General features: G+C 27.2%; 1 protein-coding gene across 2 annotated transcripts in view; it reads left to right on the top strand.

Annotated features, from left to right (window-relative positions):
- Positions 1-22515, top strand: part of LOC111039576 (histidine decarboxylase) — a 29526-nt gene that overhangs the window by 379 nt on the left and 6632 nt on the right. Inside the window, exons 2-13 of one of the 2 annotated variants that reach the window (XM_022323144.1) lie at positions 7583-7658; positions 8007-8179; positions 8306-8419; positions 8495-8617; positions 11516-11650; positions 12193-12336; positions 15913-15979; positions 16087-16249; positions 19862-19932; positions 21796-21815; positions 21883-21981; positions 22068-22251. In XM_022323144.1, coding sequence (XP_022178836.1) covers positions 7631-7658; positions 8007-8179; positions 8306-8419; positions 8495-8617; positions 11516-11650; positions 12193-12336; positions 15913-15979; positions 16087-16249; positions 19862-19932; positions 21796-21815; positions 21883-21981; positions 22068-22251 — 1321 coding nt within the window. In that variant the 5' untranslated portion in view covers positions 7583-7630. Of the gene's footprint in view, positions 1-7582; positions 7659-8006; positions 8180-8305; positions 8420-8494; positions 8618-11515; positions 11651-12192; positions 12337-15912; positions 15980-16086; positions 16250-19861; positions 19933-21795; positions 21816-21882; positions 21982-22067; positions 22252-22515 lie in introns of those variants that run through there. The other variant, XM_022323145.1, reaches the window with a different exon arrangement.

Genomic DNA, 22515 nt, shown 5'->3' on the forward strand with positions numbered 1-22515 from the left:
AAAATTCAAAATTATGCACTTATGAAATTCATTTAAATGTTTTTTTTATTTAAAAAGTTTTGACCAAAAAATACATTTTTATTTGATTTTTTAAAACGGTCTGTAAGACTGCACAATTTAAAGTAGTTTAATCTAAAAAAAATGAACTATTTTCGTTTATTTTTTCATCACCATTCATTATCTTTACATCGTACGATCCGTTCGAATAATTACGATTAATAATATTCTATTAGGTAAAAACCTTTATAGCACGTTAAAAAGTTAATTTTTTAAGTAAAAATCTTTAAATAAAATACAAAAAACCCAGATTTTAGAAGTTAATATCCTAAAAAACCTAAATGGCTCTAAAAAAATTTAAAAATAACATTAAAATAGAAAATTGTCGAAAAATACGAAATAAAAACTTCTTATTCTGTTTAAAAATATATGAAATGTATATGCACAATGCATCGACATCCTAGCCCTAATAGTAACTATTAAAACAGCTAAGATTTTCAGCAAGTTCGTGAAATTGAGTGAGAGGTCTTTTACCCATTTCACACATATACGGTTTTTAATTCCAATTATCAACAGTTTTTTTATAATAATTGAAAAAATTATTCCTGTTAAACGAAAAATTATTATAATTTCGTCCAAGTCTAAAATAAATTAAAATACCTATTGGTCACTTAATGACAGATTATTTTTGTCTTGTACAAATATATTAAGACATAAGTTATATTATAAGATTTGTATTCTAGTCAAACACTGTCTCATAAAATTCAAGCAAAGTTGAAAATATGGATGTAGTCCTTGCAAAAACAAAATATAAATATATATAATTATGTTATTCACCATTTTGACGTTTCGAAAGTTTTTTTTTAGAATATTTTTTGTTTCATAGCTAATTTTAAATTCTTGTGTAATATTTATAATATTTTCGAGCCTCAAAAAAGTTAATAATTATAAATTATTTAATTAATAGGTAGTTAAATAATATATTGTATTCCGATCGGACGACTTTCAAAAATTAAAACTGATGTGAAGTCTATTGAGATGTAATGGCTCAAGAACAACACTTTTTTAATTTTTTTTCTTGTAACAGAATTCCAAGCGTTTTCTGAAAATTTATTTTACGTTAGAATAATAAGTCTATGCATATAACCATATATAGGTGACAACGGTCGTTGTTGTCAATGATAAGAAATCATACAGAATAGTTTCTCATTACATTACCTATATTAGTACATAATAATATACTGTATTATATGGCTTGAATTTCGTTCACCCTTTGTCTTTCCAAATATCTAGTATATCAGATATCGTTAATATTATTACTTTATGACAATACAGCTGGTTAGTTCTTGTAAAAACTTCTTTTTTAAATACCTATCTATTACCATTTTTCGAACTAGACTTTTTTTTAAACTAATGATAAGCACTTAAAATGAAATATTATCGTTTCTTTAAAGATGATATTTTAATAGATAAAACAATCTATGAATAAAACAATTTGTGATCTCGAAGCCTAAATTATGCGAATAAAAATATCCTTGAGTGGCCATAATAATGGGCTAAATATCACATTTCTGATTTCTCAAGATACAGTCGCGGTTATAAATACAATGTAATTAATTGATTTTCGAGCACTGGAATTTAATTTATTTAAATAAAACCTTCTATTCATATGAAATAAAATGTTAAAGATATGGTAGTCTGAACCGTTTCAAGGAAATTTATAATTTCTACAATAACCCAACACGCGACACCACACAATTCGTTACACTTGTGGATAAGTAAAACTCGCACTACTTACCTTTACGTGTGTAAATTAATCTTTTAACTAAACTATATAAAAATCAAAATATTTATCGAAAGTGAGTTAAATTATTGTGTTTGAAAAACTATTAAGAGCGGTGAAAGTTTATCATGCAATTAAAATGCAAGTGATTAGTGAATGCGAAGTGTACGTTTCTACGGATAGGTTATAAAAACATTCAAGACATTGAACATCATTAATAATTAATATTGTATTAATGACTAATGTAGATGATCAATAATTATTTTGAGAATACAATATACAAGTGTTTATTAATTCTAGAATACTCTCAACTTTATATTAAACAAGCTTGCCCAGCTTCCACAATTTTTATTTGTTAATTTTTTTCCCTAATTTTTCACTGATTTTTTTTAATGTATGCATTTCATGTAATGAAAATAGATTTGAATTTTTAGGGTTTTTAAAGAATCTTGATAGTAAAACATAAAAATCAATATTTAATTTGAACACAATGACACTAGAAGGGAACTCTCATCAGGATAAGTATTTGTCTAAGACTATTGAATTGCATGATGATTTAGTTTAACTATAAAATGTGGTAGTTAGGGAATTATCGTGATCCTAAAGCTTGGGTTATGTCTACAACATTGGCTATAGTAGAAATGTCAGCAACTTTTAGTAAAATTTTTAATAACAACGAATAGAAAATTATCACAATTAACTAAATAAACTATACATGAAAGTTATAACCTATCTCATAATACAAACACGCACCATAGAAAAAATTGTGCTATGTGTTAGATTGCACACGTAGCTTTCTGTCAAATATCACGGCAAAAAGTATTTTAATGTTTAATAAAATAATTAAGATGATATTCAAAATCTAGTTAGAACCTTACGTAAGTAAACATATTTAGAAATAGACATATCTATATAGACTTAAAATAAGCGTGTGTGAATTTATTCTGACAAGTTTAAGATGTACACATATCTACAACCGATCTGATGTTATTGATCATCTGAATGACGTGCAAACGAACAGTGCCCGTATTTGCGTAATTTTCATACTATTTTGGTTCTTTAATTTTCTCAATTAATAACTATGGATGAGGGTACCTATACAATATACATGTGTAGTCTGTACAATTACAATATTGCAATTGAAAATCCAGTATCCACATAATAATATCTCTTCACCACACCACCTACACACACATGAAAAACCTATCATTAAGTAAAAGCCTCAAATAATAATAATATAAATGACCGTACACTGTACAAGGATACTATGTAAATATATGCATAGGTATAATAAGAGTTTTTATTTTTTTTTATTTTTCAAAAATTTCGTTTTATGCAAATGGATATATTACGTATATTTACGAAAGTTTACTACCTATTGATTTTGTATATCAAATTACACGTTAAGTTTTAAGGTTTCGAAGTTGTATTATTTGCGTACTACTGGTATGTATCTATAACAATTTCACTGGTTTCGTTCAGTATAAAATGAACAGAAAACATTAATTTATATCATTATTACACATTAACACATCGTAGACCGTAGTTGATAACATTAAAATACCCATACTGCTACGAACAATAGTAAAATAAAGATAGTCCTATCCATACATGGCTACATAATATTATGTACAAATTATATTTTTTTAACTGGGACCAAATGATTTAACTTTAGAACATAAAAAGACTTCCAAGGTAAACCGTTTGAAAACCATTGATTTATTTGTTTTTAGCTATATTTATTTTTGATAAATTTGGGTATTTTTTATTACATTGCGTATTTCTTTGTTTTATCAGTGTACCTACCTAATATCTGATTAATCATTATAATCAACTAAATATATAATTGATATACCAGATACTTACTATTCTAGGTATAGGTACACAATACTATGTGTGATATAAATAATGAGGCATAATAATATTATAATATAATGATTAATGGTGGAGGGGTAATTATAACTATCATATATAATTATACAAACAAAAAAACAATCTCAACTTATTGTTACAAATAAACGTGATATATTTATATTCAATAGAAATGTATAAACTTGGAATTACATTAAATATGATAGCTGACATGGTGACATGACAGATTGGGTTGCCAGTAAGTACTATATGCCTATAATTGTTATCATTTCAACACTGTAATCAGTTATTAAAATGATTAAAATACTGAAAGATGTTTATACTATTATATACACGCGTGTAAAGACGAAGAAAAAATTAAACTGATGTAAAAAAAATAAATATCCATCAATATCATAATAAATTAATAAATGCAAAGGTACCTATGGTTCTGCTCAAGATCGAGCTGTACCTACATATTTTATTGTAATTCAAACATGGAATTATATTTTAGGTACACGTTTTATTTTCACTTATGCAATCTACACTTTTTCAAACTAAATTATTACGTTTAGATAAAAAAGTTTTGTGATCTTTCTTTTTTTTTTAATCACAATAAATACGATATCGTCAATTGTATAATAAGCAATAAGTAATAACGAGAATCTTATTTGAGTTAAATAATAATATATATGTTTATGGTATGTCGTATGTCTTAATACTTTGAGGTTAAGTACATATACTTCATACTCCTCTCGTGTATTCATGTAATCTCTTTGAATCGTTCTTGAGTAAATTGCATCCATCATAAAACGGAGATTTTATTTAGAAAAAGTAATACATATCTAATTTTTCATGATTATAATAATAATATAATAATATGTATAATGTATATACAATAAACACATAAAAATGATAAAATAATTTAAAAATGGAATAATACATTATAATTTATACAAGTAATAAGTAACTGTGTAAGCACTTAATAGAAAAATAACGTTTTATTGAACTACAAAATCCGAAAATTCACACATAGATGACTGATAAATGAATATATATTATTTTACACATTTTTGGAGGTATCAATGTATAAGTTATAAAAAGAATAAATCTATACGGAATTAATTTATGCATGTTGCATCAGTTCGTACTAGAGATATTTAATAGGTATAAATGTATAATATGCGTAATGTTGCCAGGAAATTAAGTTAAACAAATCTCTATATACAGACACCTTAAAAAGATGTCTGATAAATAACGATCATAAAGAGTAATTGAGTGTTATTTGTCACTATATAACTTTTTATATGTATCTTTATTAGAATTTATCGATCAAGGTACCAGGTGAAGTCGGCACTTAACAAATTACAACTACTTATCCTAAACTAATCTTATAAGTGTTTTCATCAAACATTATATCGTTTGTTACTTAAAACACTAGAATTTATCACCAAGCACATTTTGGTTATATTATCGAGATAGTTAAAAATATGTAATTACCGAATTAAATCGGTTGTCAAATAAATGAAGAAATAAAACTTTATTGCTTCACAAACTAACAGGATTTTATAAGTATAGTTACTATTTATAAACTTATATTTGATTGTTTAGTGTTGAGTTGTGAATATTTAATAACTTAAATTGGTACTTACTTTGCTATAAATATCATTGTCAATAATAATCGACAATACGTATTATGTGTATGGTCATATAATAATATATTATGTATTATATTTATGTCTTCGATGACTAGAATGCCTAGATACCTACTTTAAAATGAGGCACTAGTACTAGGTACTTGTCTTTAGAGTACCATACTTCATGATACATAAATACTCAATACTTATAATGTTATCAACTAATTACTAGATATTTAATGGGCACTCTAGTTACATTGAAAACTGAATAAAAAAGTCAATTATTTCGATAGTGATTATTTTTTAAATGTATCTTTTTTTATAAATTCGTTTTATGTAAGCAATCAATATAAAACTATTATAATTTCTTGAATGAGTTTAATCATTCTATAATTATTATAATCAAGTCCCTGCAATGTTTCAGTGTTAGTGCTGATGGTTTATGGCAAAATCCAGTAACAACTCATCTCCCATCAAATATAAGTAAAAAAAGAAACAATAATCATTTAATAACAGATAAAAATCATTTCTTAGTCAATAATGTAATACAAGATAGACCATCCATTTTCTAAAATTCTATATTTCTTATATAAAAAGTGTTGGAAATTGTATGTTTCAGTGAGTATATCAAATAAAAAGGATTTTCTTAAAATATATTTTATGTTACAGGTATTTAGGTATATTACTATTATCGTAAATTATTCTACTATTATTGATACAGTAAATAGAATTAATTGTTGACAAAAATATTGCATTTATTATATTATAAATATTTAATTATTAAAATAGTACCTATATATTTATATCATAGATAATATCATAATTGTAATTAACTTTGGAGGCTTGAAACCAATGCCGATTTAGTGAATAAGTTCGTATTTTTATAGACAATAGTACAAAATTAATCTAAATGTAAAATGTTTTGATAATTTAAGTTTGTAAATATAATTTAATAATATAGGTTCGTAAAAGTTTCAATTCCCTATATGAATACTATTTCTGTATAACTACAAAGTAACTAAAATTGATAGATCACATTAAAAAACTTAAAATGTGCGTTGTGCTTTGAACTTTAAATGTCAACAAGAAAAATTGTGTCTATATATCTTTGATATTTATAAATTACTATGATGACAACTTTTGAAAAACCTTGTGTTAAATGTCCAAGCGTTTTACTTTGTGAAAAATATTTTTCATAAATTATAGAAAAAAAACTTTAAGAATTCGAGTATTTCAATAATATGTATAAATTGCTTAAAAAGAGTTCAAAATATATTAAAAATTATAGCATGTAAAAAATATGCTAAGCTGGTTAGGTTAAAAAAAAATTCCATTTTCCCTTAACTTATTTTTTGCGTTCCCTGATTATTTTAAAAAGTAATTCGAATTTTCAATATTTACCTCCGATTCTCCGAATATCAACTAGATAAAGTTTGCTCTTAGAAACCACCTCCAACGTTTAATCTCAAAGTATTTTTCTTCTTCTAAACACAGATACCCACAAAAAAAAGTTGTAATTTAAATCATGTATCTTAATCATCGTAAAATCAATAGTTTGGATGGTAATGCGCTTAGAATCAAAACGTTATTTAAAATTATATAGATGACAGTAATGCAATTCCAAATTGGTATAAATATAAATGGTATACGACTAATTGTCAATATTATAATAAGATAAATTAAATATTAATCTTTATATTTTAAATGTTGAATAAAAGATACCTAGTAAAAAACATAAAGTTAAACATAAAAAGTGAATTCATTCCAGCTGGACAAGAATATTTAAGAGAGCCATGTAGTAAATTATTTATGATTTCTGATAATTATTATTATGAATACCACACATTCAATAATAAGTAGAAAGAAAATCGTTAAGAAGTAATTACGAAACATATAGACTGGGATATGTGTATTGCTCATCTTTTTATTGTATCGAGCATTGCCTTTTAAATGTATTCTACATAGCTTAAAAAAAATTTATCGTATAGGTACCTAATACCTATTTAGATGTTTGACATTTTTCAGAAAATTGTGATACTAGATCCTAAAGACAATACATACAATTTTATCTATTATCTATAAGATACTGATTTTGTAATCGATCCCTGGTTTTCGGTAGTATTTCAAAGTATTTATAATATTTCTAAATTACTAATTTATGTAACTATTGTTGGACTTTTGTAGATGTACATTTCTAATGAAAAAAATTAATTGTATTTCAACATCTAACAGTGACCAGATAGACATAGTACTACCAATATTTAACCACTTATAACATTTTAATTAATTTGTGTTGTCTTGTTGATTATTTTAGATCAATTAATTTTCATAAAGCCTAATTTAAAAACCTCTATCTACTCTAATGGATTTCAACGAATATAGAACAAGAGGTAAATACAATTTATATGATAATATTAATTTAAGTTTTATCATAGTTTTAAAATTAAATCATTATTTCTCACAACGACTAAAGTATATTATGTATTTTCATTTTATTCAGCTTATGAAGTAGATTTCTAAGACTTCTTCAACGATATTGTATTGTAATATATTTGAGTGTTTTACTTATAAATATACACGCAATAGAAAATAATTTTACTGTCACATCTTTTAATATGTATATAACTATCTTTTAACCGTTGAAGAAATCACGACTGATCTTATTGCCAGCAAATTTAAAATCAATCAAATGCTATTATTTATATTGAATCGTGTTCACTTACATCAAATGATTTTAGGAAAAATAATGATAGATTATATAGCAGACTATTTAGAAACTATACGGGAAAGACGTGTCTACCCGAACGTGCATCCAGGATACCTGAGGAACTTAACACCCGACTGTGCTCCAGTCGAACCAGAATCGTGGGATCACATAATGGATGACGTTGAGAACATCATTATGCCTGGGGTAAGCGTGTAAGACTATAATAATAATAATAATAATAATACAACGACTGTGCAAAGGTACAATGTCCATTGTATACCGATATCAGTCTAATGTGTATGTTGTATATTAATATAATATATTATATAGATCACGCACTGGCAATCGCCTCAAATGCACGCGTATTTTCCCGCTCTGAATTCGTTCCCGTCGTTGCTAGGTGATATGCTGGCGGACGCAATCAACTGTCTAGGATTCACATGGGTAAGGTCACCGAATCCGATGATAATAAAATATATGTAGGTGCTAATAATTGGTACTGCGTATCTTGCTTTGCAGGCTAGCAGCCCCGCTTGCACGGAGTTGGAAATCTTAGTGATGAACTGGCTGGGAAAGATGATCGGACTGCCCGAAGCGTTTTTACACACGCACAACGAGAGCAAAGGAGGAGGCGTCATTCAGGTAGCTACTTTTGATACAGTTAAAGCGTGCCATGTCTATTGACTTATTTAGACGAAAACAATGTTATGTTGTACTTATGCTTTATAATCTCGTGTATGACAAATAAATATATCGTATAAATCAGTATAGGGAATAATGGCCACACGGAGAGGAGCTTTTTTTGCTAAAACTCAAAAAGAAAAAACACGGTTTACAAAAAAATATTTGATTATCATTTTTCGCTGTATAGTTAATTTTTATTAAAAGTTGATACAATTTTGTATCAATATATAAGTGCAACAGGTAAAACATATACAAAAAGAAACAGTTAAACTTTATTTGTTGACTTCATTACTAAATGTATTTACAATATAATTCAATTTAAATTTATCTACTTATAAAGTCATACTAATGTATGGCGAATTGGCTAAATAATTCGGCTCTGGAAATTATTACAGAGTGACAGACCTATCCAATATAATATTTTAATACAAATTGTCCACAAAAACCTTTTTTTTTAGAGAATTCTCTTATTTATAATTTAAAATAATAAACTTCTAACATGGGAGAATACGTAACTTTTTTATTTAATTTTACAGAAGTTGCATCTAGTTCATAATAATATTTATTAAATAGTCAGTTAAAAATCACAATTTAAAAAAATAATCTACTTATATTACTAAGTGCCCAAAATTCCATGAATATATATGTATATAGCTATCTTAATAATTAAATAAAATGAATAATGAGACAAATCCATTACAGACTACAGTATTGAGAGTCGAAAATAAAATATAAATTAACTCATACGTACTACTTAGTGCTGCCAAAATGACAAGAGTGAAAATTAATTATTAATGCCTTTGCAGATCATATTACTATTGTACATTTTATTAAACAAATCAGTATGGTAAGTTCCTTGTCAATCAATCAGTATTTTGTTTTTACATCATCAATTATCTCATATGTATCTTAGCTACTCAAAGTGTATTTTTTAGCAATTTAGCAATTAAGTGTTGGACAGAAAAAGAGTGTACGTTTAGGTTAAGTTTCTAACCTTACCGATATAAGAAACCTGTATTATATAAAAAAAAATGATATTATACATTTATACCTAATATAATGGTATTATATTATTAGTGATCGAAACGTTCACTAAAGCTGGGTTCACACGTATCAGTTAAAACGTCCATTATGACTATTTCATTGCTATCGATCTTTTTACTGAACAAGTAAAATAATTTTATATTACATAATTGGTCAAAGAAAACCTCAGATGAATATATTTAAAGAACAAAAATCCAGATCCTGGTGATTTTGAAAGAACACTAGCACATTTTAACAAATTTAACGAATTATTCAAGCAATCATTACAGTACCTACCTCTGCAAGGATTTTACGCGATACCATAAGCAGAAAAATGTATGCCGACGGAAGCTATACTGTGGCAATAGAACATGATTTAATTTTGTTCTTATCAATACAATTTAACGTTTTTTTAATAATACAAAAAATGTACATAAGTAGGTACTTGTTTTAAAACGTGAGGATTGTTATTATTTATTCATTAGTTGTAATGGCCATTATTTGCAAATGTTATTAATTTAAGATAACATAATACAATAATAAAAATAATAATAATATGTTCAATATAGTTATTTGTATTTGAAATTAGTTTTCAATAAAATTATCGCTTACGGTTTTCGTTATCGGTAGGTACAAAAAAAATAACTATAACAAGTAATAACATGGGTTTTCACGTATCTGGATACGGAAATTTGTACTGTAATTATAACTTTTATATTACTTACCTAACTCCAAATACTGTTTTATGCTACACTAAAGCCTCATTGCAATTATTGCTATTCATCAGCTTTTCAAACCAAAATAGTAGAGGTACATTAAGAACTGTCAATCCAGCTCGAATTTTTTCCGATTTTAAAATTTGGTTGAGCTCACTTTTATAGGTTGTACGAACTGTTTTTATTTTTGTTTTAATGACAGACCAGAAAAATTCAAAGCAGAGCTCATACTTTCGTACGCTTTTTCTCGAGTTTCTAAGTTTTTTTAACTGTCACTAGGTACTTATATTTCATTAACATTCATATTTCTATATCGATCCAACAATGGATATCATCATAATCATCACGTCACTTAAAAACCATCTTAACAATTTATTTTGGGTAAATTTAATAAAAACGTAATATTATAATTTGAATAGGTACTGAAATTAAAAAATATTTAAATAAATAGAATAAATTCAAAATCAAGTTCACAAAAATGAATTCGTTTGCAAGGTCGTTCATTTAGTTTTTTATAAATTTGTGTATAATAGGAAATATAATAAGAAACTATTATTATATAATATAATTAATCAATATATTTTAAAATAAACTTATTAAACGGTAAATAAATTGAGCGTCTTAAGAATCGTCCAAATTCAATAAACGTCATTTACGTTCACTTTCAATTTAAAAAAAACGAGTGAGATTTGAGTATTGTTCACTAAATATGAACGACGTCCTTTCCAAACACTATAATATATTATATTATTTATGTTCGCTGATGTTATAAAAAGAACAAATATTTTACGGCTAACTGGGAACTTTACCAGTATACCGTTCAGCTAATCCGCTTCTAAGCACACGGATTTCATAAACTGCATTTCATTGTATCACATGACTCGTATCCTACGCATCTACAGACAATGGTTACCGAAATGTTTTTTCGTATACGAAAAAAAGAACATATTTGAAACGAAGACGATTAATTTTGAGGGACAATAAGTATGCCACGTGTGCCCACCCTCAAGTCCACTAATTCTTACATTATATGTATATTGTATATGTATATTATATATTGTATATTGTATAATGTATTCCATTATCAACCTGACTACTTTTGTTATTGTTTTTTCAGACTACATCGAGCGAAGCCACATTTGTTTGCTTGTTAGCCGCCAGGACTCAAGCTATCCGTCGGATACAGGAGATAAATCCAGAACTAGAAGATGTAGAAATAAACAGTAGACTAGTTGCTTACTGTTCAGATCAGGTACCTAAATCGTTTGCTATGATTATTTTCTTTATTTTATATCGGAAGCATGTTCAAAAAATATTTTATTAAGTTATTTATATATTTTAGTAGTCAGTGAAATTTTAATTTTTTTGGTTACATTTTTTGTAATAGTGTTTTGAATTTAATTTAAATCGGTGGAATAAAAAAAAAAGAAGAAAGAAAGTGAAAAAGAAAGATTTTCGGTCAACATTTATATTGACTTAATACAAATTAAGTGGTGACAATGGTCTGTTGTCCCAAGTGTTATTAATATCATATTAATATAATTAATATTAATGAATGCAATATGTTTTGGTTAAAGTTTATTAAAAGCCACTGAATACCTACAATACATTGTAATAATTATTATTTCGTCAAATCATTTAAATAGGTATACTAGGTAACTAATGGGTAATTATTTATCTAATCGAACACCACGCCAAATCGAACTGCATAGAAACAATAATTATTTTATAATATATCCATTTTACATACTTATACACATAGGTACTTGACGACTTAGGTTTATTTGCTTACAGGCTCATTCATCAGTCGAAAAAGCTGGTCTCATCGGGCTTGTTAAAATGCGATTTATTGAAAGCGACGATTCCTTATCACTAAGGGGAGCTCAAGTTATGGAAGCTATCGCCACTGATAAAAAACAAAACTTGATACCATTTTTTGTGAGTATACGTGTCAAGTGATAACTGACGTGCCCAAATAAGTTATGGATGAAACAAATTGAATTATATGTTGCGAGGAACTAAATAATTATATGTTAATGATAGTTTATGGAGATAATGAAGATATGAGATATATGGAATAGGTATCATAAGGTATTAAGGCACTTTTAACGTCAAAAATAATATGTATTGTATTACCATTGGGTACTAGATACTACACATTATTAAGTCAATGCCCAATGGTAGGTATAACGTATTTTTCTTTAACCAAACAACTATCAACTAATAAGTATACCATATCAGGTAATTATTAATTAATTGCATGACGTCGTGTGTCTTATAAATAAGATAATTTATTGAAAAAAAAGTAATAATTTAGGTAGGTACATCACACGAAGCAGTTAATTAAAAATATCTACGAACTGTCACCTCATCACTTAAACAATATTTTCTTAACTCTTAAAAACGTAGTCAATTAACTAATAGACATTAAAGATTGTGTAATCGAATTTGAATAGTTGTCCTTTCCTAAAACCACGATTTTATACACAGTTAGAAATCTGTAGTTGATTTTACATTTTACCTACTAAATTTGTCAATCAGCTAAATTGTAAACTATATACTTTGGAGTGTTAAAATAACAACAGTGTATGTAGAATGAAATACACATAGTTTAACACTAGAAGATTACTCAATACAGCATTAATTATAGTAGTTGAATTAACTCTGAGTAGTTGAATATCACATTATCAACTAGTTTATAGTTAAAATAATTATAACATCAGTTTATTGTTGAATTAAATACATTATTATTTATTTCCACTTTATATGTACGAGTAAAAATACGCTCATCTATAAATGTTATTTTGAGTACAAATACAGATTAATACACGATTAATCAATAACTCTACTAAGTACTAAAATCAATGTTCATAAATTATTATCATTTTTAATTTATGATATTTATAGTTTATTGGTAGACATGATAATATTACTTTTGTGTTTTACTGTTGTGTACTTGTGTGTCTATACAAAATTGTCGTGACTCGTATGTTTTCAGTTTACTCTGATTTTATTTTGTCCGCGTGTTGTCTTGGATTAATCCTAGGTCATAATTTAGGACTAAATTCAATTCTTGGATTTGTTGAGAGTTTTTCAGCTAATCACTACTGTCGAATTTGCCGCTCTCCAAAATCTGTTATGCAAAAAATTATTTATGAATCCTCTGAGACCCTTAGAAATGAAGTAAATTATGATATAGATATTAATTTAGTTGATAGTTCACAAGCTAGTTTAAATAAATATTGTATATTTAATATAATTCCCAGCTTTCATGTAATAAGAAATTCGGTTAGTGATTTTATATATGATATCACAGAAGGCGTCGCTCGTTATGATATGGCTCTCATTATAAAAATTGAATTGATTTAACATATATATCTCTTGAGATTATGAATAGTTGAATAGAATTTTTTAATTGTGGCGTAACTGAAAATAAAAGTTCTCCACCAAAAATAAGTTCTACTTACATAACCAATGGATGTATAATCATGCCTTTCTCAGAAATGCTTTGTTTAGTGAGATACCTTGGATTTATTGTTGGTGAGTTAGTGCAAAGAAAGTCTGGAGTCTGGAGTTTATATATTTTACTATGTAAATAGTAGGATATGTGCACGACTCGACAAATACAGCCAGAATGTTCAGTTCAGTTACAAGCATTAGTAGCTGAACATAATCAATTATATTTGTCTAAAATTATATTTATAAACTATTATATTTTGTCTTTAATATTTAAAGGTATCCTGTAACCCAAATATCATTTTCTGGTACATTATGGCCTACTGCTTCTTAAGAATGGGCCTCTTATTTTAACTTCTTCAATTCGATTTGAAGCAAAACATACAACAGTAAAAGCAATTGCAAATGCTGTATCTAATAGAATTAATTTAAGTCATACATAATCCAATAAAATATAACTGCAAATGATCGGTCGCTTTTTACCAAATTCAGGTTTAAAACCAGACTTAAACTATTCATCTGGTTACAATGTAGTATCCTCTTTTATTGAGTTTCCATCAAATATAATTTCGAATCTACCACCAGAATTCAAATGTAATTCATTCTTTCCAGTTTGGTTGGAATATAAAGGTTTGATGTATAAAAAAGATATGCTTTTAGTTTTAGAAATAAATTCTGCTGCTAGAGGCAGTTTATTTGGGAAAATCCATAAAATGTTGGTCAATGAAACCAGAGTTCCTTATTTTATTATAAAGCCAATGTTGACTGTTGGTTTTGATGAACATTTTTGTGCTTATGAAATAAAAATAATTTAAACTCAAAACTGTTTGGGTGTTATATGTATGAACTACTTGATTCAACGCCAACTATTGCCAGAGTTCTAGGCAATGGTAAACTTTATGCCTCATTGAGGTCAGGCGAATAAAAAGCTTTTAAATAATACTATATAAATATTCTTATTTTTTTTATTTTTTTATACTATAATAGTTGTATACCTACTCTGTGTTAACATATTAACACTTGAAATAAAATAAATTACTATTGGCAAAGTTATATATGAAAACATTAATTGTATATAATATTATTTTAAAAGTATGTAAATAAAGTTAAGAATTATGCATTATTCCATAAAAAGTAAATAAAGATATATTTTTTATGTATATTATGCGACAGAAATGTACTGATATACAGATATATACCCACTTAAATATCGATCTTACCGATGTAGATTATAGGCTAATGGTGTCAGGCGTTAGTATAGGGTGTAAAAATCCTCATTTTTTTTTTCAAATCCCTCCAAATGTAAAATAATAGTGTGCAATCGTTGAATTATTTTTTTCCGCTTGTCGAATAGTTAACATTACATTAAGTAGTTTTACGAATACCATCTAACTGAATTAACTATTCAACATCCATACAAACTTTAACAAAATATCAGTAACTTAAGTTAAGATAACAATAACCAATATTCAACCAAATCTCAAATAAAAGTTAATTTAAAACTTCTGTAATGTTACATTAAACATAGGATATATCATATTTACATCATTTTATTTGTTAAGATAAACACAGCTCTACTGTTGTCTTAATATCAGTTTATGTTGTATTGACAACTGATCACCATGAGTCTTACTATAGCAGCGAGTAGTAGCTATTTTAACTATCGCTTAATGTGCATTTAACACCAAGCTCTTCCCAGCTCAAAAACACTCAACTGTGTACGACATTGACACCAACGCGTGTTGAATCAACAACAGATTTCTTACTGTGTAGTAAACTAACAGTGACACTGTGTCAGAGTGTTGCTTGAAATAGGATTAAAGTAGAAATGGAAAACTTCAACGCATGTACATTTCATTGAAATATTATTATACTATGTGTCAATAATGTATATACATAGCAAACTATTATAAATTATATTTAACACAATATATGTGTATGTAATATACACATATCTAGATAAGTAGGTATGAGGTTCATTCGATTTGCATACAATTTACTGGCGTAATATCTATACCTCATTATATAAACTTTCAATTGGTGGTGTGCTCTTTACAGCTTTGTGCGACGTTGGGTACAACTGGCGCTTGTGCGTTTGACAAACTTGAAGAACTTGGACCGATATGTAATTATAATTTATGATAAATTCAATTAAAGATTTTTGTACATTTTTTTTCTAATTGTTGCCAACTATTCTGGTTCTCTGGTAAATGTATGTATAATTTTCTCTAGGCCACGCAGAAGACATGTGGTTTCATGTTGATGCGGCATACGCGGGTACAGCGTTCATATGTCCGGAATTTCGTCATTGGCTATCGGGTGTTGCATACGCGGACTCGATAGCGTTCAACCCAAGTAAATGGATGATGGTTCATTTCGATTGCACGGCTATGTGGTAAATGCTCTTACAGTGCTCTGACAGTAGTCAGAAGCGTATACATATAAACTTACGTAATTGCTTACTTCGACATTTAATATAGGAAATGACTACCATTATTATATCAAACATGAAATTTATTTTTTTTTGGTTTATGATTGGGAAACAGAAAAAGCAAAATGGAAGTGTATACTCAAAACTAATTTTTGACGAAATCGATTTTAACTTTTTAGTGTATTTTAAAAATGAATAACCTTAAATGTTTCAGTTTTAACCAAATGTTAAAATAGCCATTTTCCATACACGATAACATTTTAGTAATATTATGATTCTTTTTCAACTATCCATGGCCATGAAAAATGTTCATGTTTTTCTTTTAGTTTTTATTTTCAATTATTGTCGAGAATTAATTTTTTGCTGGATCGAAAAACTTGAAATTGTGTTAACACAACAATTAAGAAAAAGTTGAGCTTTAATCCCCAATAATGTTTTATGATTTTATGAACGTAATTCGCCAAAATCCCGAAATTATGCAAATTATTTTTGAGTTTGATATTCATACAATTTTCATTTCCATAGCTAATATGAGACATTTTCATAGAAGATTTCCAACAAGTTTTTATAGCTTTTACCAAAAAAAGTTTACTGAAAAATGTCGCTATTTATATAAATGAGATATTTAATCTAAAGTAATAAGTTTTACTATTTAATTAATGTGGGCAATATTAATCCAAAATAATAAGTTTTAAGATAATATGCAAATGCAGTGTTTTTGGTCAAAATAAATTCAAAGCTCAACTACCTAGTATTACTAAATCAATAATATAGTATCATGAAGTATGCTAGACTAACACACAGTCTTCGTTTAGAATCACTATTCGTGTACAATGAGTTATCATTGAATTGAAATTTAACAAATCCATTACAATAACAAAGGTTCTTGACAAATACAACTGTGGTAAGTGTGTCTAGAGGGGTCACAGTAATGGATTTTTAAATTATTAATTTAAATACAATGATATAAAATCATTGTATACCTACGAAAAATAACGGTCGGCTAACCTACATTACTAAGTATATTTTATGATATTATTGCTATTAAAGTAATTTATTTTACAATTATTAGTACAGTAGGTTAAATACATTTTTACTGAAAACATTGCATTTTAAAATATCTTATTTTTGTGTGTATAAAATATAATAATATACTTTAAAAGTTTAAATTGCCCACGGATAATAATATTTTCAAACTACAAAAAAATAAATAAAATCATTTTTCATTTTTAAAATATCTAACTAAAAACAAATTTGAAATTAAAATGTCAATAAAAAAAACAGTTTGTATTTTTTTTTAGATATTTTGGTTAGCTTATAAACTATTTATAAGAAACCTCTTTTTATATTTTCAACCCTTAACAATAATAATACAATAGTACGTTTCATAAATCATACATTTTTAACTATAAAATAATTTGCAACAATTTTAACAGTTTATGAGAAACCTTTTATTCAATTTTCAATTTTTTTGACCAAGCAAATTATTTAATATTTATAAAATTTAAAAAAACAACAAAAAACAAAAATTTCAGTGTCTATAATATATATAATAGATATAATGTCTGCTCAAAAAGAGTTAAAATATTTTGAAAATGTCATCACCTGTGGAAAATTGTTAGGAATATTAACCCAAATGTTGAAAGATCATGTATCTATAATAATTTTTTTTAGTTACACCAAAAACACAAAATTGATTTCCTTAAAGCTAGTTTTACGCAAAAATTCTCGTTTTTCTTTAACTTTTTTTTGTTTGTTTTTACTGTGAATTTTGTTAAGCATTATTTCGACTACTTATTGTGTACGCGGTCACATAATTGTAAAATCAATACATATGTTATTCATCTAGAACATAATAACCTAATATTATGTAATATTGTGCACGATATTTGTATTGTAACGATTTTAATATATTAGAAAATCAAATTATGTACAAGTGTATGCGCAACTTGTACAGTATAACCATAGGCGGAGATCCTTTGAAATATTGAAGGGGGCTCAAATAGTTGGTAGCAAACAAACCCGTGGGGGCTTTGCCCCCACACCCCTAACACTTTTTTTATATTTAATAACTCATTAAAATAATTAAAAATTCTCATTATTATACCTACTAATTAGAATACTCACAAAAAAGGAAAAATTAATAAAATACAATTGCCATTTTTAACTTAATTGTATTAACCTATTACACTTTTTTTCAAATATATTTAAAATAGTGTCATTTAGTAAAGATTTAGATTTTTTTTTTTTTTTTTAATTGATCCTGAGCCCGGCAACTGTGGCCATTAGCTATTAGTAGGTACTGTAGGTTTTTGTATTGATGGTTTGTAGGTTTTTGGAACGGTAGGGGGAACACGTGTGTGTTTGTTTTGGCAGAATTTCGAATGGGGCACCCGTAGGTTTCTGCCATGCCCCGGGGGTGGGGGATGGCAGCACTTGCTCTCCGGTCACCGCGACTTGTCCGGAGAAAAATGCCGCCCGGTGGCCGAGGATCGAACCGCGACCGGCTGCGTCGCAGCGGAAGAGTCAGACCACTCGGTCACCTCGTCCCCCTTAGTTTTATCTGTTTCAATGTGTAAGATTGATAGTTCATTAAATTTTTTTTGTTGTATTGATATCCTTAAACAAGTTTTAATTTTCCTCATAGCAGAAAAACTTCTTTCGCATGTAGCAGAACTAATTGGCAGTGTTAAAGCTAGTAGGAGCATTTTACAAAAATTAGAAAAGACTTGAGGTGAAATATTCTTTTTAATATCTTCAATATCGCCTATTTCAGGTTCAACTAGGTAGTTCCTAGCAACCATCATTTCTGACCTTACACTTTGTTGACAAATATTCAAACCCGGTAAATCCTATAGAGTGAACATTTTATTTATAATTTTATATATTAATTTAGTACCTTCTGAATATTTATAAAATAATATATAAAATACCTTATAATGATCAATGAACTGAGTACTTCCATCATAATTTAGTTTAATAAATTCATCAACACCAACAGCAATGGACAAGTTTTCATTGGAAAACCGTTCTTTTAAATTTACAATTATAGAGTCAAGTACTTTAAAATATATATTTATTCTAAAATAATCTTCAGCTAAAATAGTTTCTACATCCACTGCCTCAGAAGTAGATACACCTAGTATGACGTTTAGCTTTTAGCACGTTTATGTGTGATACTAGTCCTTATTAATTATTAAATATAGTTGTTGGATCCAAACAAAAACAAATTTACGTATAAATTTGATGTAAAATTCTTATTTTTTACAGTTTTGGTGTTTATTTAATAATAATAATAAATTATCCCTAAAACATTCTGTAATGTTAAAGTATGTTTTTGTTTCTTAAATTTTTAGGGGGGCTTTAACTTCAAAATATTTATTTTGGGGCGGCTAAGTCCCCGTAAGCCCCCCCCCCCCGATCTCCGCCTACGAGTATAACATATAATTTTCATTTTAGAATTATAAAAATTGTTGTTCATATAATAATGCATAATATTATATGTGTTGAATAACCCCCATTCCACCACATATATGGTACATACTGCATAATTTATGTTTTTATTATTGTTACTAGGGTCAAAAACAGTGAATGTCTTCATCGTACTTTTAATGTCGATCCATTATATTTACAACATGAAAATTCTGGTGTGTACAAACAGTTTTTTTTTCATATCACTTTAAATTAAAGTATACATATATGTATCTAAATATGTAGGGGTGGATGGGTACATATTATTTTTGCTATAGGTATACCTAAATATTTTTAAAAAGCCAATGAAATAAAAAAGTTATTCTCTTTTGAATTGTGATTGGTTAAAAGAACAAAAAAGAAGCGGGTAAGTGGATGTAGCTCTTTTGTAGGTAAATTAGGTGTCTAGAAAGTCCCTGTAATGAACGGAACGATATTAAATTTGAATTCAATGATATCATATCATTGTATACAAAAAACGATTCTGAGTAGAGATGGTATGTCAGTCTCGGATATTATATACTGTTAGTACTTATTATTAATACGGTAGCCAGCAAGTTGAATTAATAGTAATTAATAGTAAAATTATTAGTAATGTTGGGAAGAAATAATAAATATGCTTATGTAAAACTGGGCTGTTTTGGAACCGAATTACAACAAAATGACAAACGTTATTCTTTGTATCAATATGTAATTTTGACCAAATTTGAACTTAAAATATCTGTAAAAAATAACTGTATTTCTATATAATATTTTGGATTCTGTTGAAGAAAAAGCTGCTTAAGAGGACGCCACACCCGCATGTGTTGTCTCCGTCTTACAAAGGAACAACATAGCAAAAACTGTTTTGCGCGGGACAACTTTTATCTTTCTGTGTTTGTAGTAGTGGCTCCAAAATTTCTGAACATATCGAGTAGAAAATTATCTATGCAACAGCGTGCCTATATTTTAGATAACATAAATACAATAAAAGTTATTTGCTTCTAAACATTTTGTTTTTTTCATTCGCTTATAAAATATGATTGGAAAGTGTAATTTAAAAAAAAAAGCACTCTGTTGCACAGATACAGTTCTTCTTTACGTGTTGTGAAAATTTGGTAATTCTACAACAAATATGGTGCGAGAAAAGTTGTCCCGCGCTAAACAGTTTTTGCTATGTTGTACATTTGTAAGACGGAGATAGCACATGCAGGTGTGGCGTCCTCTTAAGTATAGAACTTTGTTTTAAATGTTCAATCTTTAGCAATAAAAAATTAAAATTTTATAAATTTTCAACTAAAAAATCATTTTCAATTTTCATTTTGGTACATATTGTCAAAATTTGAACTTTGAATGCTCATAAAATAAATCATCCCCACATATTTTTAATATTTTTCAACTCGAAAATTTCATATGCTCATAAATAGTTCAACAGAAATCAAAATATTTTGAAAATTTCATGTATCTACTGTAAATTTTTTTGAGTTTTACTAAAAACCAAAATCAATATTTTCGAAAACTGGTTTTGCGAAAAATTTCCCGTTTTTCCTTAATTGTTTGTTTATTTTTCTTGTTGCGTTTGAAGACTATTGAGAATTTTGAATTTTGACCTCCTGGATGCACCAACTAAATCCACTTTCCTACCAGAAAAGTTGCTGTTGAAGAAAATCGGAGCACTTTTACTGACCAAAACCGTCACAGACACAAAAAAAAAAAAAATATAAATATAAAAACACACATCATTGTAAAATCAATACATTTATCTCTCCGCTCAGAATCTAAAATGTGTATTTTAGATGCTCAATTTTTTCTGATTATCCATTAGTATCAAGAGATGTAAAATTAAAAGTGATTTAACCTAGATCTTGAAAGTAAAAATGTCCAATATGATTATATATTTTATTCATTTTTATTTTTATTTTTTAAATTCTAATGCTTTTTTGAAGATGGATTATATGAGGTACGGGGTGTACATATCTCATATTCAATAATTAAAAATATAATTTATTCCTTCAAAAATGTTAAAAAATAAAATCTAAACTTACAATCATTATTTTTAGGACTCGCTATCGACTATATGGTAAGTATATTTTAATTTTAAAATTAATATTCAGTAAATGCTCTCAACAAAACATTTATATTTGAAGCACTGGCAAATACCATTAAGTAAACGATTTAGAGCCTTGAAACTGTGGTTTGTGATTCGTTGTTTTGGAATAAAAGGTCTTCAAAAGCATATCAGAGGAGTGAGTACCGTGTTGTATCTATATACCTACAATTAAAAAAATCGAACAATCATATATAATATTTAATAAATGCTTTATATTTGTAGGGTGTACAGTTGGCTAACAAATTTGAACTTCTTGTGTTGAATGATAAAAGATTCGAAATACCTGCACCTAGATACTTAGGCTTAGTTGTCTTTCGTTTGCGTGGAGAAAATCATTTAACTGAAAGATTGTTGAAGCGCTTAAATTCTAAAGGAAGAATTCATTGTGTTCCTGCATCACTTAAAGGTAATACAATACATTATTATCATCGTAAGATTTAAATATTTCTGATAGTGGATCTTAATTAGAGTTTACAATTAATAATTTAAATATGTTTTTGAATTTTAAACCAGATAAATCAATTTTGTCTATTAAGTACCTTAATATTGGGTCACTTAGCACTAAATTTTGAATATTATTCGTTTATTTCTGTCGATAATTAACGAAACAAAATTATTTTCTGGAACCATTATATTTTAATGTACATAGGTACTTATATAAATATTAGTG

Source organism: Myzus persicae, unplaced genomic scaffold, assembly GCF_001856785.1.
Source record: "Myzus persicae strain clone G006 unplaced genomic scaffold, MPER_G0061.0, whole genome shotgun sequence".
Classification (NCBI taxonomy): Eukaryota; Metazoa; Arthropoda; class Insecta; order Hemiptera; family Aphididae; genus Myzus; species Myzus persicae.